This window comes from Heloderma suspectum, chromosome 4 (genome assembly GCF_057233095.1).
Source record: "Heloderma suspectum isolate Gila_16-S chromosome 4, 16-S_ref, whole genome shotgun sequence".
Lineage (NCBI taxonomy): Eukaryota > Metazoa > Chordata > Lepidosauria > Squamata > Helodermatidae > Heloderma > Heloderma suspectum.
Window position 1 is genome coordinate 6,185,858 of NC_139461.1, and position 18,614 is coordinate 6,204,471.

At 49.4% G+C, this 18,614-nt stretch overlaps 1 protein-coding gene across 2 annotated transcripts; it reads right to left on the reverse strand.

The window, feature by feature from the left end:
• Nucleotides 1-3,896: 3,896 nt before the first annotated feature.
• On the reverse strand, nt 3,897-17,729 carry C4H8orf82 (chromosome 4 C8orf82 homolog). Of its 2 annotated transcripts, XM_084848550.1 has the most exons (3): nt 17,528-17,729; nt 10,377-10,425; nt 3,897-4,587 (listed from the first exon to the last, which is right to left on the reverse strand). In XM_084848550.1, exons 1-3 carry the CDS (start codon nt 17,666-17,668, stop codon nt 4,136-4,138), a joined length of 642 nt encoding a protein of 213 aa, XP_084704676.1. In that variant the 5' UTR covers nt 17,669-17,729; the 3' UTR covers nt 3,897-4,135. The 2 variants fall into 2 exon arrangements, with proteins under 2 accessions (XP_084704676.1, XP_084704675.1); XM_084848549.1 differs by lacking the exon at nt 17,528-17,729 and having other exon boundaries at nt 10,377-10,752.
• Nucleotides 17,730-18,614: the final 885 nt, after the last annotated feature.

Below are 18,614 nucleotides of genomic sequence, written 5' to 3' on the forward strand. Positions count from 1 at the left end.
CGCCTCTCCCAACATGATCCTACCCATACACTATACTCAACATCTAAGGCCCTCCTGTCACTGGCTTCCTGTCACTTGAGCCCATTATTCCATATCCTGCACTCTAGGATGATCGAGGTCCTGGCCTTCCTCTCTGTGACCACCTTTCAAGTGCTTGAAGAGTGCTACTCTATCTCCCTTCAGTCTTCTCTTCTCAAGGCTAAACATGCCCAGTTCTTTCAGTCTCTCCTCATAGGGCTTTGTTTCCAGTCCCCTGATCATCTTTGTTGCCCTCCTCTGAACCCTCTCCAGCTTGTCTGCATCCTTCGTAAAGTGTGGTGCCCAGAACTGGACACAGTACTCCAGGTGAGGCCTAACCAGTGCTGAGTCGAGGGGAATTAGTACTTCCCGGGATTTGGAAGCTATGCTTCTATTAATGCAGCCCCAAAGAGCATTTGCCTTGTTTGTAGCCATATCACATTGTTGGCTCATATTCAGCTTGTGATGGACAATTCCAAGATCCTTCTCACTTGTAGTGTGGTTGAGCCACGTATCCCCATCTTGTAACTGTGCATTTGGTTTCTTTTTCCGAGGTGCAGAACTTGGCATTTATCCCTATTAAATGTCATTGTTGTTTTCTGCCCAGCACTCGTCTATCAAGATCATTTTGGCTATTGGGTGGTATAGAAATGTAATAAATAAAGGGTTAAAGCCCCTCACACCCTACCAGGGTCCTCATCCAGACTGGCCCAAACACCTGGTATTTACACCTAAAACAACTACTCACTCAAATGCTAATTGTGTGCATGGTGTCATCTCTAGTTTGGACGTCTGGTTTCTGAGCTGGACTGGCCACTTCTCTTCTCTTTTGCAGACATGCAAATCCGTTGCTCTTTTGATGGCAGTACTGATAGGGGGCTTTCCACTTTTCCTCCTGTTTTTAAATTTTTTATTTTATCTTTTGTAATTTGTAATGCTACCTTTATCGTGCAATGCTTTGTGGAGCACTGATGGAAAACAGTTTATAAATGCTAAAAATTTAATGAATGAACAGCGCCAAGCTACCCTATAGAAGCAAAATAATGTTCCTGGCCCCAAACATGTGCCAACCCCTGAAAATAAACAAAGCCTACCCACCAAATCTCTCTAAAGGAGATGTAATTGGGTGCATAGTTGAGAAAAGCTCTCTCTCCATGCCAATTTCTGACTCGGTTTCGCCATTAAGAGTTTAGATTCCCATTCTAGTGACCCCTCTAGGGAGGGATGCATGATGATCAAATGGTTGCGGAGTACTTTGAAGATGAAAAGCGCAAAGTGGGTTGACTTTTCTTCCACTGCACAACTCAGGGCCCCCAAAAGGTTTTGGTGCAATGCTGGAAGGCAGCAACACGCTCCGCAGCTTCTCTGTGGCAAATTGCAGCATACAAGTAATTAACTCCTTCTCCCTGCTTTGCAGCTGGGAATAGCAGGGAAGCTGCCTGGGACAAGGCCTCCTTTGCCTGCACATGGGCCAGGATGGGGAGGGATTTCAGAAGAACTTCGTGCTGCCCATGAATTATGGTTATCAATGTTAAACGAGTCCTGTCTGACAGAAGCTGCCAAAGGCCAACACTATCTCCACCCGATATCCTTCAAAGGAGTTTAGCCAGGGTCACCTGCAAAACTGAGCTATTTAAGCCGCAGGCACAAAGTGCTTTTAAAAGCATCATTTTCTTTGCCCGTGCTCACAGCAGCCCCTTTATGTCCTTTAACTTTCTGACAATGGCTTGTTCTGCATGCTGTCCTGTCTAGCACGGCTCACATTTCCCCAGGGAGGTGATCTGAAGCAGTTGCATTTACTAGAAGGGCAGGGCAGAGTTGTCCAATGAAGCAGAGTCAAGTCCGGCTATGCAGGATGGCAAGGCAAGGTCAGACTAGGCAGTCTGTCAGGACCCCGGACAGTTCTATGCTGGCTGGAACTCACTCAGGAAGAGCTGCTGTCTCAGCAGCATACAGAGGCCTTCTGAGGCTTTATGAAGGCTGGCCGATCTGGGCCTGCTGTTAAACCTAGTGGGTAGGTTTAACAGGTAGGTTTAGGGCAGAAAGCTGGCATCGAAGACATAGCAGTCCATGCACCCTGGCAAAATGCATGCCACGTGTCCAGTTTACTACCTGTCACACCGGCTCTTTGTTTCTAAGATTCCAGTCATTCCAGGTTGAACAATGTGAAATGGACAACAGCTGAAGGAAGCACACCTAATCTGCAAGAGAGGATTGCTTCTTGTTCCAGTTTCTGGAAACAGCACTTGCAAGTGGCTCACCTGAAGGGGAAACGCGTCACAGGCCAGGGCCTGGCTCCGCAATTCACAGATCTGCCTGTTGTGGAAGCTGTTAGCCATTCAGACAGGAGCGCACTGTGCAGTATTTCTGATGGGTGCTGGAGGAGGAGGACATCCCAATGTTGATCTCACTCCACCACAGAGAGTCTGGACTGGGCAGTGCTTGGGAACTACATTAACTAACAGGCAAAAATAGAACCTCCCTGCAGCACCATGAGATGGACATGCCACAGAAAAACATCCCCATACAGCAGACCTCCTTTCTCATCTCTGCACTGCCTCTGGCTATCAGCGATATCTTTCCCTCTCTTCACTTTCCTTTCCCTTGCAAATCAGGCAGCAGGTGTGCATATTAACAGCTCTGCAGTACAGTAGGGGCTAGACCATATTACCCCAAATGCTCGAGCAGATCCTTTGAAGTCTGGCCATAATCTCGCATAACCCTAGGGGAGCAGCTGGTTGGGGACTGCCCTTGGGAAGAAGCTCTGTCACAGAATGCAGGAGAGTGTTTTTAAAACACAGGCATTAAGGCTGCTTAAGCCATTGGGCTCTCTGACTAATTCCAATTTCCTACCCTGCATTGAGAGTGCTTTGGAGATAAATCGTTTCAGATCCCAGCAGCATGAGCTTTTCACCGGGGCACCCATGGGATGAGAGAGCATGCAGGGCACAAGCCATGCAGGGCAGAGTACAGGTCTGGGTGCCTGGTCTGCACCGTCATGTGGCTTAGTATGCACCTAACAGCCACACGGTGCTGGCGCTGTACCCCAGGCTGGTCCCATCCCATAAAGACTGCAGAGTGCGGTCCCAGCCTATCCGGTGACATGCATGCCAACTCACAGCTTCCTCTGGATTAGCAAGGACAGGACTAGGAAACGGCAACAGAAGTCTGCCTCAGTGCAAACAACAAATGCTTGGCTGGAGAGCTTATGGGTCCTAGAGCATGTTAGGGTGGCAAGGACAAGATGGCAGTGCCCCCCCCATGCCACAGGGAGGAGCTTAGCCCAAGAGAGAGCATTATATTATTAATCCACAGAAACGCCCACCTGGGAATCCCTAAATCAACGGTGGGCACACTTTTTAAGCCTGTGGGCACGTTTGGCCATTTGAGAAACAGTCCTAGGCACCACCACAAAATGGCAGCCATGGCTAGTCACACAGGACAAGTAACCTGCCAAACAGACAGAGTACAAGGCAGAGGTGGGGCCTGAACCTCAATACACAAAACAACTCCTTTGAACCCAGTTTTCATCACCCTATTTCATAGAAGGCAAACTCTTCTTCACTCCCTGCTCCCCGCCAACCAACTTGTAAGTCCCATCTCCGTCTCAGTCTCTCTGGGTCACCACCCAGGCACGTGGTCTCCTCTCTCTTACTACACCCCCCCCAACTATTGTGAGATAGGGCTGGAATGACCACGATGAAGAGGGACGCGCCCCCCCTCATGGTGCTCACTCATGACCACACCCATCACAGACTGAGGACCTAGGTTTCTGCTGGTAATGGAAAAGGTGGGGAAGGACTCTTGCCCACGAGAGACGAAAGCCCCCGAAGCTTCTTCTCTTGACTGCTTGAACACACACCAGGCCTACAGCACAAGAGAGAGAACCATTTTATTCCGAGGGACTCTCTTCATGATCATCCCCAAGACGACGGCTGGCTGTGGACGCAAAGCTCTCCATCGGCTTCGTCAGACTGGTTGCTTGGAATTTTAAAAAGGCATGGGAATGATCAGAAGAACATTCCCCTCACAGAGAGGGACTCAAGGGGGTCCCATATTCTTCCATCGTGGGGCAGGGCTCTCAGGTCAGCGAAGGGAACCCTTGCAAGCGCCGACTCTAAGCTCCCTCCTCCTCTTTGTCCCTGATCAACGGCAGCAGTTCGTTAGTGAGGGCATGGCGTTTGTCCTGCCAGCGAAAATGGGTGGGGGGCCGGCCGGGTCCCTGCTCGTACTCAAAGCAGGGGCTCAGCTCAAAGGCCAGGGCCGACTTCACCAGCCCCACACCTCCGGCCTTCTCTGGGCCGGGGTGGTAGAGGCGCCCATTCTCAGGCAGCATCACCAGCTTCTTGGGCTGGAAGGGCACTGCCAGTCCCTCTGCCCCGCCACAGTAAGACAGCAGCTGCTCGCCAGACGCTCCCTGCAGGAGGTGGGTGAAGACGACGGGCCGGTCATCGCAGCGGATGTAGTTGTGCTCCCGACCGCAGGGTGACAGGTAGGGGAAGGCATCCTCGTAGCGCCCGCTCTGGTTCAGCTTGAGTTGCTTGAAGAAGAACACAAGGAACGGCTTATCTGGAGGAGCGAGACAAAGCAAAGGTTGGTCGCTGCATTCCCAGCAACACCCAGGCTTCAATTTGAGCCAAGCGGATTTGGGGAGGAGGGGAGAAGCAGGGGGAGGCACTGATGTCTGCCAAGTGCCTCTCCAGAATGGACAGAGGTGCCTTAAACTCAGGCAGAACCTTCAGAGCACCAGAAATGCTGGACAGCACAAACCTAGTTTGCGTGGGGTAAATGGGGGAAGGGGAAGACTGGGAGGGTCTTGGATAAAAGCAGCTGCGTTATCCAGAGCCAACCCATCGACCCACTGAACCCAGTACTGTCTGCTCCAGCTCTCCCCAACCCAACACCCTCCAGATTTGTTAGACTACAACTCCCAGCATCCCACACACAGCTGGAGACTGCCAGGTTGGGGAAGGATGTCTACCACAATTCTCCAAGAAGACACCAACTAGACAGAAAACAACCCCTCCTGGCTTGTTCCTGTGCCTTTCACAGAGGTCTGATGTGCAGAAATCAGCAAGCGTAGCTCTTCACGGATCATTGCTGGAGATCAACCTGCTGTTAAAGGGAGGTTTGCCACTCAGGCTCCAAGGTCTTGGCCAGCCCTGCCAAAGCTCTCTGGGTGGTTCACAGTTCACAAGATAAAATACAACCAGAGTGGCGAACCCTGGGTTCAGCCCTCTTTGGGGGTAGGGGATGGATTCAGTAGATGGCCTCCCCGCACGCCCCTTCTACCATTCTAAAGGAGGCAAACGTTTCAGCTTCCTGTTGGGAATTATCCACTTGACAATTCTGGGGACCCCAGTAACAGAGAGAAAGGAAGGCCAAGCACCTTCAGCATCCTCTCGGTGGCCCTCAGGGAGGCTGGCAGACACTTCAAGCAAAAACAAGCTACTCCTGGCACCTCATTCCCCCCGCCCCTGCTGCCACAGGCCTCCTTTTTCTGGTGGCTAATGGGGCATTTTCTTCCACAGCTTTCCCCTTGCCTTTTCCATAATGGTGCGTAGTGGTCTTCTGTTCAGGAGGGCAAGTGAGAACAGGGATGTTCATTCCCTTGAAATACAGCAGAAGGAAGGAAGAACCGCACACTGTGCTGCCAGCTCCAAGAAGAGAAGGCAGAGAGGCAACAGGAGAGCCTGTCTGGGTTCATACAATCAACAGGGGGAAAACCGTAGCATCTGTTATTTCTCCCACGTGTTCCTGTCGTGCAACCAGGATTACCCTAATTACCGACGCTGCACTGCACGCTGTTGTATTGTCTGAACCCAGCGTGTAGCACGGGCACAGTTCATTTTCACCCATGCTACAACCCACAGCTTGCAGTAGGGGTTGTAGGGTGGGTTTGGATGACACAGCAACCCGTGACGCTCTGTGGGTAATCCTGGTTGCGCGTCTGGCATGTGCGGGGGCAGCAACCGATGCTGTGTTGCTTGCCCCACTGATCGTCTGAACAACCCCACCATGGGTTCTCAAGGTGGCTTGTTTGGGAAAAATAAGCCACACTGCATGGTTAACGAGGCACCATGGCTGCGTTCAGACACCACTGTAACCCACGGTTCAACAAACGACCCAAGGTTCAAAACAACTCACACTCAACCACTGAGTGTGGGTCAGCATGTCGTGTGAATAGCCCCGCTGGCTCAAAGTGAGGCCATTAGAACATGTCTGACTTTTCGTTACCTATTAGCCAAACAGCACATAACTTGAGGCAGAATGGAGCTACAGCAGCCATTTGTGGCGGTCTTTTTTGCGTAGGTTTTTAAAAGAAAGGTGGGGGAGCAGGAAGAGTTGCAGACGGAGAGAGAGACAGGAAGACTGGCAGACAAGTATGTTTAAACAACAACCTGGCTGTGGCTGCGCCCATGTCTTAGGTCGGGGTTATAAGTGGGCCCTGCATCTCGAAAGGTGAAGGATGTCTGACCCAAACAGCCCTGGATCCCAAGAGGCTCCTCCCACAGGGTGGGGCCAGGTTGCTGGGAAGCCCTGGATTCAAAGAACAATGCTGATGGAGGGGTCTTGTTTTTCCAGTCATGGCAACTGACTGGGTTAGTTCATCAGTCCAAGCAATCCAGTTCACAATCCAGGATGATACAAATTGGGGTGTGTGGGCGGGATGTGCACGCGTGTGTGTAAAGACAGACCAATGAGGTGCGCCACAGAAAAGATGCTGGCAGAGCAGGTAGCTCCTGATGATTCAGGCTCTCTAGGAATTGGACTTGGGTGGAAACTGATCTGGCAGCTCCAAAGGTTACACCAAGGCAATGTCCACAGAAGGTTCCTGTGACTGGCCTCACTCAGCCTTCTGTGATTACCTCCCCCTCCCCAAAGCCTCTGCTCGTTCTTCCCCCGATCACTGCAATATACCCCCCGAAAGCCCCCTGATACCCCAAGCCTCTCCTGCCACTTCCCCATCTGTTAACAAGACATTCCAAGTTGAGACAAAACTCAAGGCAGCTTCACAGGTTTCTTACAAAAGTGTAGAGGAAGATCCGGCATACAACGTCTACACAGACCACACATGCATCTGTTTCACCACATATACAATTGTTGGGAACCCGCCGCCAAGCACAGCATCCCAGTGAGCAAATACCCCAAAGCCGCAGACATGAACAGTCTTTATTGAGGACAGCGTATATTATTCTTTACCTACACCAGTGTACATGTGTGAAGCAACCCTTAGACAGCAGGTCCTGATGGAGGAACACAAGTGGAACAACTTAATCAAAGCAAGCACGTAAGCCAAACATCTTGTTGATCAGCATCATTTATTGTGAGCGTAGAAGGATGTTTTCTTGCTGTGTGTTTTCCATTTCCTTGACATACGATTTGAATGTTCTTTTCTTTGGCACCAGGCCTGAAAAACTGTGGCCCCCGAGGCACCCGCCCAGCGGTATTTACAAGCACAAGCAACAGCACAAGCAGGTATACAAGTCATGAATTTGAGTTATTAATAGTGCAGCTGCAACCACGTAATTGGGGAAAGGAAATTAAGATGCAAAAGGCACCATGTTTGCTTTTGCTGGGAGCTGCTCTGGAGCGGCAAACAAGGCATGGGGGAAGTCAAGCCAGAAGGGGAAGAACGCTGCTGGCAAAAGGCCGACTCCAAGTTCATTATGTTGGGTGACGATGCAAAACCCACATGGATTTGGCAGGAAGATCTGTGAGCAGAAAACAAGATTTCTGCTCATAGATGTTCAAATCAGAAGGCAGCAGAGGAGAAGCCCACAGCTGGCTCTTCAAGCCTGGCAACAGTACGCTAGTTAGATGCATGGCCCAACATTCCCCTTTTTAATTTTAATAATAATAAGAGGAAGACGACGGTTGAGACTGAAAAAGGGCAGGGGTTGGGGGAAGACTCACCAATGGCAAAGCTTAACTGGATGCTGTTCAAACATTTGCAGCCAAACTGCAACAGACACAGCCCACGGTGGTCGCCCTGCTCCCCCAACGACTGTGCCGGGGCCAGGGCGCACCAGCTTAAAGAGGAATGATGGGCTATAAGGCAATCCAGTGCTGACAACGCTTCTGGTGAACCAGAGCCATGGCGCAGGGACAGCAGCCCTCTGCAGGGTGGTTTGCCGGGGGGGGGGGGGGGCTGTTGTACATCTGACCTGCAACTATCTCCGGCACAATGCAAATCACAAGAGCAGTTGCACATTAGCCTGCAGGTGTTTTTGTTCTCTCTCTCCCCATCCCCCAACTCCCTTTCAGGTGAATGAAATTCTTGACTGTAAAAGTACAAGTGGTGCTTTGGAAAATAAAAATGAGAAAGGTGGACAGCCCACCCAAAGCACCAGAGGAGGTGAAGGCCAAGCTCATTCTGCAGGAGGAACGACTACAGCACTTGCTATTTTTTTTAAATTACATTTGAACACACCCCAAGATGCTCACTAAAAGGGAAGGCCAAAGACACGCTACCTCCATGTTCTCACACGTTTATCAAACCTGCCAAATTTCTGATATAAGTTTCATCCTAAGCATGAGCGAAAATCTATTCATTGTGTCTCTCCAAAGAAAGCTTTATTCTGGCCCGAGTTCATGTCACCCAAGAACCTATCTGTGGTGGCAGCAGTGTCTGATACCCCAGAGGGAATTGGAAAACATCCTAAAATCTTAGGCTGGCCCTACAGACTACTTCCTGGCACCTCAGTGGGCCACAGGAGAAAACACACGGCCTATAACTTTCCATTCTTCAAAGCCAGAGTACCCTTTTTTCTTCTCTTGGTATAGTTTGATTGGGTTTTTTATGCTGTTTTTTGGTGAAGTAAAAAAGTTTCAATAGAAATATGTTTTTAAAATTTCAATAGAAGTATTAATTTAAAAAGGTGTCCCTCAAACATTTATCAAATTTGGGTTTTTCAACTGGTCAGGGGGCATGCTGGGAGTTGTAGGCCTTTTTCTGTCTAAACATGCATAGGATTGCACCTTAAGGTTCTTTCACCCATGACCCATGACCCATGATACGCAGGATGCAATAACCAGTGGAGGCAGGGAGAGCAACGGTGACTCACGAGACTGGAATCACCACACATAGCCACAGGCTGTGGACGGGTATGCTCAACCACCGCTCAGTGGGTTTTAGCCCCAAGTTGAGGAGTGTGCAAGGAAAAGGGGTTTATGTAAATCCTATGCCTGCTAATGGGGAAAGTATCACTGGACCTTAAAGCCCTACGAGGCCTTATTTAGCCAGCGATTTGCCACAGCACTCGTTGACTACTGTGTATGCCTATGGAAGGGTGCTGGATCAGCAAAAGCCTGTCTCGGGCTGGTGGGGCTGGTGGTAGAAGCCGCGGTAAGAAGCGGCTGAGGAGCAGCTGGTGCTCAACACTGGCTCAGCTGACAATGGGAAATAAATGGGGCTGCCATCCCAGCTTGCCTGTTACAGTCCTTGCCTTCCCCCCACTAAAACCAGGTGTAGAGCAACCTCAGGAACGCAGCTTTTGCTCTGGAGGGGCAGCTGCTCTTGTGGCGTGCCGGAGCCTTGCCGTGTCTGGCAGTGAGCCAGCCTGGATTCTAATACCCTGATTAAAGATTCTGCAGCCTTAATGCTGGAACACTGGAGGGGATGAGTGCAGTTCCGGAGGAGGTTAAAAGTGTCAAAGCGGGGATTTTCAGGATCATGAGACAACTTAGCAGCGCACCCTCAAATTCTCACCGGGAGATCTCGCTTACACAACTGTGAGCATTCAGAAAGAGCCCATCTGCTCGAGAGCGCCTGCCAAACCATGCATAACCCTCAAGGAAAAGTTATTTTCCACGATCAAGAGTCACAGGGCTAAAGTGCTCTCTGACCCACCTAAGCCCCTGATTTGTGGCCAAGCACTGGAGGTTAAAATGGAAGCTGAACCTCAGGCCAGCCCAAAACACCCAAGGCCTGAAGCAGAAAGTCCAGATGACACTCCCAGTTAGGATGGGGCACGATCCACCAGGAAGTTCTCCCACGCAAGCCTCACTGACATGAATGCACTAGAGCCATAGCTTAAGCCCAAAGCCACGCATGAGGAGCCATTTCTGAACTGGCAGCCCTTCACTCTTGCTGGCACTAGAGAGAGGCCCCAGAGGCTGGGAGGGTGGGAAGTTGCTGGCGGGCTGGATTCTGCCCAGGAGCTGCCGGTAGGTCATCTCTGCACTACAACAGCATCAACGACAGTGTGAAGAGGCCAGCTTGCAAGCCACACCGTAGCGTGTCCACTCCCAGGATGATGTCCCTGCCCCAGCGACCCTGCTCAGCTCATTCACAAAGGGGTGTCTGCATGCAAGGACAGGGGTGTATGGTCTGGGGTGCACTGAGGAGACATTACCTTTGAAACACGTGATGAAATTCTTGACTTTGGCATCGTCCAGGAAAAGCTGTGCAATATTGCCGGGGCGAGGGGGGAGGGGAGGGGGAGACAGAAAAAGAGAATGAGTCGGCAGCCCCTCTTCAATCCAGCAAAACACACGCATCAAACGGGCTGGGAGAGGGGTGCTGCCCCAAAGGGTCACGCGGAAGCAGCTGCAGCATCCGAGTGTGCTCCACAGCAGGCAAAGCCTGCACGCCTTGCTCACCCGCCCCAGCTGCTGTGTGCGCTGAACAGGCCTGTGCAGCATCCCACAGCAAGGCTGCCTGGGGATTTTCCTATTCTCATTGGCAGTACTCAACAAGTCAGGCCCTCAGTGAAACTGGGGGCCCTGCTGGGAGCTTCCAAGTGAAAAGTCTCCCCATCTTGCCTCTAGCAGTGAGCTCCTCGAAAAGTCTCTGCCGTCGCTGCTGTTTCTTCAGCACCAAATGGGGGAATGGGGGCTGCCAGGCACCCAGTTGCAAGGGGGAGCTGAATATTGGTTGTTGGTCTCCACAATGAGCAGAAAATTTTCCATAATGCCATGAATTTCAAGAACAAGACAACACAGAGTAGACAAGATGGTGGGAGGCTGTGACAGGGCCTTCTCAGTGGCTGCTCCCAGGCTCGGAAGGGGAGGCTGGCTCCCACTGTGCGGTCTTTCTGCCAGCAGGCAAAGACGTCCTTATTCATGTGGGCCTTTGGCCTGTAAGCTGGTCTGTTGGGTTGGGGGCCGTCTTTATTCTTTTATTTTTGTGTTCAATTGTGTTTGTAATGTATTTGTTTTATCATTGTTTTAACGAAGTTTTTATTTTAAATTTTGGTTCTTATGGTTGGTATCTGCCTTGAGCACCATTTCCTTGGTGGAATGGCGGGGTATAAAGCAAAGGAATGAATAAAGAGCCCCGTCTGTGCCCACCTTTTCTATGCGAATGCTGGCAGATGACCCCGTGCCTCACGGCTTCAAGGACACAGGGCCCCCCAATAGTCCAGCCAACCCTAACCCCACCCAAGGGTCTCTTAACCTGGACATGGCCCATAAATGTTGAGCAAAGGGGGAGGGGAAGGGGGAGCTAGGAAGGAGAAATTCTTCTGTGCAGGCGGGAGTCCGTTTGGGGGAAGGAAGCTGCTGAAAGGGCTGCTGCTCACTGTCTGACAAATACCAATAGTGGAGCTGCCTGCCTGCCTGCAATGGAGACTTTCTGCATTCTTCAGAACTGTTAATTTCCAGAGCACCAGGCCGGCCACAAACTCTTCTGTTAACACTAATTATGATGCCTAATCTCTCCCATAATGATTAATTCAGCACTAATTCGATACACCATTAATGCAGTGGAGGTGAGTGTGTGAATCGGCAGTTAATGCTAATGGTTTAAAAAGAGGCCCAAACAGCCCCAAGGCTTGGAACAGAGCCAAGCGGCACTTCCCGGTGCTCCGCAGATCTGCCGCTTAGCTGGTTTTAGATCTGCCCCAGAGGGGGCTCTTAGCAGTTTGCTCCAAAACTAACATTGCCAAGTGATCCCATTGCTAGGATAGTCTTCCTCCCCATGGAAAGTTAAGTTTGGCTTCCTTTCATACCTAGAGGTATAACACTGGGGAAGCAGAAATGTGCATTAGTCTTTAGAGAAGCATACACCATCTCTATCGTTAAACTGAGTGCCCATAAGGACAGACAAAATCTAGTGGTGCTGGCACAAGACATTTTGATGCTTGCAATGGCACCTGCATGCCCTCCCCCTCCCCCACCAGCTAGGACAGAACCAATTCCTCCCACCGGTGCCACCTGAAGCAGGTGATTTTTCCCTGCTGCATGAGAGGCCCAGCCCTGCAGCCAGAGTGGCCACTTATGAATCACCCAAAGGGGGGAAATGCATTACCAAAAAAAGAGTACAAAAGAGGGCACCAATTTGCATATGCTAATTTATATGTATATGCAATTTTAGAAATAATTATTGTAACTGAAATAGAAATATAGTACATCTCACTGTAGTGCAGAAGACTGATTCTAAGGGAAGCAAAAGCCGAGTGTAGCAAACGTGTACCCTGGATTTTAGGAAAGCTGATTTTAATAAACTCAGAACAATGATCAGTAAGGTCCCATGGCAAGCGACTCCAATGAGAAAAGGAGTCCAAGATGGGTGGGAGCTTTTAAAAAAGGAAATTCTCAAGGCACAATTACAAACCATTCCAACAAGAAGAAAATGTGGAAGACAACAGAAGAAGCCAATGTGGCTTCACAAAAAGCTTAGAGATGACCTGAAAACAAAAAAGCACACATATAGGGAGTGGAAAGAAGGCCAAGCAACAAAGGAAGAATGCAAGCAGGTAGCACAGAATTGCAGGGATGGCGTCAGGAAGGCTAAAGCTGAGAACGAGCTGACGTTAGCGAGGGATGCGAAAAACAAAAAGGCTTTCTTCAGCTACGTGCATAGTAAAAGGCAGAGGAAATAAATGGTGGTTCAGCTATTAAATAAGGATGGCAAAACGATAACAGATGACAAAGAAAAGGCAGAGGTGCTCAATTCCTACTTTGGCTCAGTCTTCTCCCAAAAGAGGGACTATGACCCCCCTGGCAAAGGCGAAGTACAGGCTGAAGGGGCAGGATTGCAACTTGAGATTGATAGGCATATGGTCAAGGAACACCTAATTACTTTGAATGAGTTCAAATCTCCAGGGCCAGATGAACTGCATCCTAGAGTCATAAAGGAACTGGCAGAACTCTCAGAACCGCTGTCTGTTCTCGTTGAGAAATCATGGAGGACGGGTGAAGTGCCAGATGACTGGAGGAGGGCTAATGTTGTCCCTATCTTCAAAAAGCGTAAAAAGGAGGAAGCTGGGAACTACAGACCAGTCAGCCTGACATCAATCCCTGGAAAAATTCTGGAGCAGATGATAAAGCAATTCACCTGTAAGCACCTTGAAAACAATGCAGAGATTACTCGAAGACAACATGGATTTGTCAAGAACAAGTCCTGCCAGACAAATCTGATCTCATTCTTTGATCAAGTAACCTCCCTTGTGGACCGTGGGAATGCTGTAGACATCATATACCTCGACTTCAGCAAAGCTTTCGACAAAGTGCCCCATGATCTCCTGATGAGCAAACTAGCTCAAAGTGGGCTAGATGAAACAACGATCCGGTGGATCCACAGTTGGCTACAGAATCGGACTCAAAGAGTGCTTATCAATGGGACCTTCTCCAACTGGGGTAACGGGTGGGGTACCGCAGGGCTCAGTCCTGGGCCCAGTGCTCTTCAACATTTGTATTAATGCCTTGGAGGAGGAGGTGCAGGGAATGCTGATCAAATTTGCAGATGACACAAAATTGGGCAGGACAGCTAATACTTTGGAAGACAGAAACAAAATTCAAAGTGATCTGGATAGACTGGAGCGCTGGACAGAAAACAATAGAATGACATTGAATAGGGAGAAATGCCAAGTTCTGCACCTAGGAAAAAGAAACCAAATGCACAGTTACAAGATGGGGGATACGTGGCTCAACAACACTACAAGAAAGAAAGATCTTGGAATTGTTATCGATCACAAGCTGAATATGAGCCAACCATGTGATGTGGCTGCAAAAAAGGCAAATGCTCTTTTGGGCTGCATTAATAGAAGCATAGCTTCCAAATCCCGGGAAGTACTAGTTCCCCTCTACTCAGCACTGGTTAGGCCTCATCTGGAGTACTGTGTCCAGTTCTGGGCACCACACTTTACGAAGGATGCAGACAAGCTGGAGAGGGTTCAGAGGAGGGAAACAAAGATGATCAGGGGACTGGAAACAAAGCCCTATGAAGAAAGACTGAAAGAACTGGACATGTTTAGCCTTGAGAAGAGAAGACTGGGGGGAGATATGATAGCGCTCTTCAAGTACTTGAAAGGTTGTCACAGAGAGGAAGACCAGCATCTCTTCTCAATCATCCCAGAGTGCAGGACACGGAATAATGGGCTCAAGTGACAGGAAGCCAGATTCTGGCTGGACATCAGGAGAAACTTCCTGACTGTTAGAGCAATACGACAATGGAACCAATTCCCTAGGGAGGTGGTGGGCTCTCCCACACTGGAGGCGTTCAAGACAAGGCTGGACAGCCACCTGTCAGGGATGCTCTGACTTGGATTCTTGAATTGAGCAGGGGGTTGGACTCAATGGCCTTGTAGGCCCCTTCCAACCCTACAATTCTATGACTGCCCAGCTGAGCTGTGTGCCTGCCTGTTCAGGCTGCTTCCCAAGTGCGAACTGGTGATGGTCAACAGTTCTTACAGTTTTTCATCTTTAAACTGGTATTGAATGGGACAGCCCTTCAAACAGAGGATACCTTCAAACAGAGGACTCTCCTCTGTAAAAGAAGACAACTGGCCACCCTACTGTAGCCCAGGATACTTTCTGCCTCTTCCTCAAGGTGTCTGAATCAGTGACAACGGCAGCCCAACCACGAGCACGAGGAGGTGGCAGACTTGGGGTATTACGAACAGTGGCAGAACAGGAGACAAACCAATCCCACTATGGGGCACAAAACACTGCAAAGTCCTCCTGCACATGCCTTGTCGAAGTGAAAAGGGTTTGCATCAGCATACAGGAGTGCTCTTTTAATGGGGCTTGCAGAAGAGAACTTGCCTGTGGATTGTGCTTTACATTAACTGGTGGAAGAGGGCTGGGGTGAGGATTTTGTTCCTCAGGCATCAAAATAGGAACATATGAGCCCAACTCATACTGAGAGAAACCACTGGCCCCATTGTCTGCTATGACTGGCAGGAGCTCTCCAAGGTGAAGGGACCTTTCCCAGCCAGGCTACCCAAGAGGCTTTTAGCTGGAGATGCCAGGGACTGAATCTGGGACCACGTGGGAGATTCCTGACAAAAGGTCTGGTTATTTCCTTTCCAGGACCACAGCAGAACTACGTGATGCCCTTGCTGGCATTCATTACACACAACTTTTCCTGTTGGGGAGAATGTGGAGAATGTATTCTTCCATACACTGGAACAATACTGTAGAAGTAAGATGCCAACTCCCAAATAACTCCTGAATCAGACTTCCTTGGCCTTTGATCATGGATGTGTAGTCCAAGGATGACACGGTTCAGAGGAGACTCACAATCTAGTCATGTTAGTTAAGAAGAGAACAATATTCTGGGTGTTTCAGAGAATGACTGACATGTAGGCAGCCTCCCCCCCCCCGTTTTGCTTAACATCCAACCTAAAGAAGCATTCTGGCGAACTCAAAAGCAAACATACTACTTTGGGACATGTTAGTTGGTCCTAATAAAGGTATTACTCTAGTGTGGCTTTTAGATTTTTTCTAATGGGCCAACATTGCTATTTATAATGTTTGGTAGTTCAGTTATGACATACTTTCTCCTCTTCCCCCGTCTTTCTTGCATGTCCCTCTTATCACCTTCCTTAAATAGAAATTTTGCATATCCAGGACATAATTCTACAGACAGTGTGGCTAAGCATCATGGGAACTTCATGGGTGTCCCATTTTGATATGCTTGAGGACTATACCTAAAATGAGTGAAATTAACACTCAGGGCCTTAGCTATGCCACTGCCCCCCCCCCCCCGCTTACTCAAGGACACATCAGCTCTGCCTATGGAAGGCGTTCTGGACGGCACCTATTCCATGTTAGCAGGAAGCTCTTACTGTGAAATCTGCTCATCGCTTTGATTGCTGGAGCCACACATTTTCAACTAAAAGAACTGCAAGGCAATAAATTACATTTAGTGCGGGTTTTCAGCTCTACCTTGGAACAAGACAAGAGTGCTGCCCTTTTAAAATTAAAATGTTACGCCATCCTGGATAAGACCCATCAAAGGGACAATACTGTGCAGCAGAGCAGCCACTTTAATAGGGAGCATCTGTGCCTTTAGGTATGGGATGCAATCCAGAATTTAATCCTCTCTAGGATAAAACAGCCCTAGAGGACAACGTCATTAGCGATTTAGTTTTATGTTTAGAACTGGGGAGGGCAGACTACAAGCTTATGTGCTGTACTTTGTGTTTTATGAGACCGCTGAGATCCACCAACTGGGAAGACAGGGCAAAAGGCGCATAACAGGGTGCTTCTGAACAGCTGCTGAGCACAGGAATTTGTTTTGAATATCAGAACTGAACTGAGGTCACAGTCCTTCACAAAAACCCACTCTTGGTAACCCCAAGCTTTCTTTATTTTAGCATTCTTTAGTGTGTGTGAGTGTGTGTAGGAGTCATTTTGTTGAAGAGGGTGACCCAGAATTCTAATGGGGGGGGGGGGCTCTCTCTATCCACATTCTTCACACTATGCATAATTTTAAAAATACCTCTAGCTTGTCTTCCTATAACCATCTATTTTCTAAACTAAAAAGTTCTAAACACGTTATCCTTTCTTTGTAGGGAAGGTGTTCTATCTCCCATCCCACTGAATAATTTGGGTTGTGCTCTTCTGCATGTTTTCCAGCTCTACAATTTCCTTTTTGAGACGGAGTGGCTGGAACTGTACAAAACAATCCAAATGCACCCATGTTATAGATTTATGTGAAATATTTACAATACTGGCAGTTTCATTAAAAAAAAAAAAACTCTTTCCCTAGCATGGAATCTGTCTTTTTTCACGGTTCCCACACACTGGTTCAATGTTTTCATGGAGCTATCTGCCATCACCCCAAGATTTCTTCCCTCTGCTTCTCATTCGGTTGTCGTGAAGATCCTGCCTCCCGCTGCCCGGGGTCATTCTGTGCCACTCCAGACCCCATCAGTGTATATGCGAATTTGGGATTCCCCCTAGCCCCCCGCAATGTGCGTCACTTTATCCTTATTCGTATTGAACCTCGTTTGCTGTTTTGCCACCCGTTCATCTGGCTTGGAGATGCTTTTGGAGCTCTTTGCTGCCCTTGTAGGTTTCCACCACCCTGAATAACTTGGTGCCATCTGCTAACCTGGCTACCTCTAATTCCAGATCACTTATGAGTGAGTTAAATAGCACCAACCGCAGTACAGATCCTTGGGAGACCCGATCTCTTCCCGCCATTGCGAGGACTTTATACCCATACGAAGTACTTCCCTACCCCTCGCCCCTGCAAACTGGACTAGCCAAGACATCCCGGGGTGTCCTCTTGAGAGAGCCCAAACGGCGCCTTCTCTCTCCCCGCCCCCCATACCTGCCCCTGGTGGTCGACGTAGTAGAAGTACTCGCGGGTGCGGGGCGAGGGGTTCTGGCCCTGCTGGTAGAGGGGCCGGCCGGGCCCGCGACGGATTCCCGGCCGCAGCAGGAAGCTGAGCCCGCCCCTCAGCAGCCGCATCCCAGCTTCGGTTCTTGACGACAGAAGCGAGCAGAACCCAGCTGGGAATTCGGCCTAGTCCAACCGGAAAAGCTCTGGGGGACCGGAAACATGACGGACCTGCTCCCCCGGCGCTCTATATGCGCGCAGAAGGGTTCCGCCCTCCAACCTCAACCGGGGCGAAGGGTTCCTGCGGAGAGAAGGAGGCTGTCCTCGGGTCTAGGCAGCCCTGGTCCATAAGTCACCCTTCTCTGGCCCAGACTGCCTTTTCTCAAGCAGCTCTACAGGCAGGGACCCTGACTCGCCCAGTGCTCTGCCCTTTTCAACACTCCCGCGCACATTCTTTACTCTACTACAGGGTAGGATCTGCGTCCTTCCAGCATTTGGGTTGTATCCAACATTAGTCTGATTTAAGTTCCATTCGTTTCAATGGGTCTAGACTAACACTGAATAGCCGCCGCCCCCCGCCCGCTTTTTAAGAAGCCACCTTTCTGAGCCATGTACACTCAGCATCTGATCATCCAAATCAAGTTTCCTCTTCCTCTTTTCTTTTTTAAAAACTGTTACTGTGTCTTTGACATCAGGACCCTGACAGGCAGAAATGCAGCAGGTGAAGTTTTTCCTGGCATGGAGAATGGAAATGATGTTTGACGTTCTGTGTTCCAGGCAGCTTTTCACGGCAGAAGGATCAACCAGAGCAGTTAAACAAAAAACAGAGAAGTTCTGACAGTGGGATATTTGTAGTCCAATCCTGTGCATGTTTACTCAAAAGTAAGCCGTTATGTCCAATGGGACACTTCCAAAAAGTGTGCAAGGCATTGCAGGCTCCAGTTCTCCCTGATTAAGGAATACCAGCTGTTCTCCCTTTCTCCTGTTAGTTCACCCATTATGAAAGTAAAGATGGCAAAACTGGGGTAGATATCGTAGTAGCTGTATTCAGGTAATTTACTGGCATGAATGCTAAAAG

Coding starts and splice junctions, on each gene's coding strand:
- C4H8orf82 (XM_084848549.1), bottom strand. CDS start 10,665: ATGCTGCACAGGCCTGTTCAGCGCACACAGCAGCTGGGGCGGGTGAGC. Junction 4,588..10,376: donor TTTCATCACGTGTTTCAAAG/GTAATGTCTCCT, acceptor TCGCTCCTCCAG/ATAAGCCGTTCCTTGTGTTC.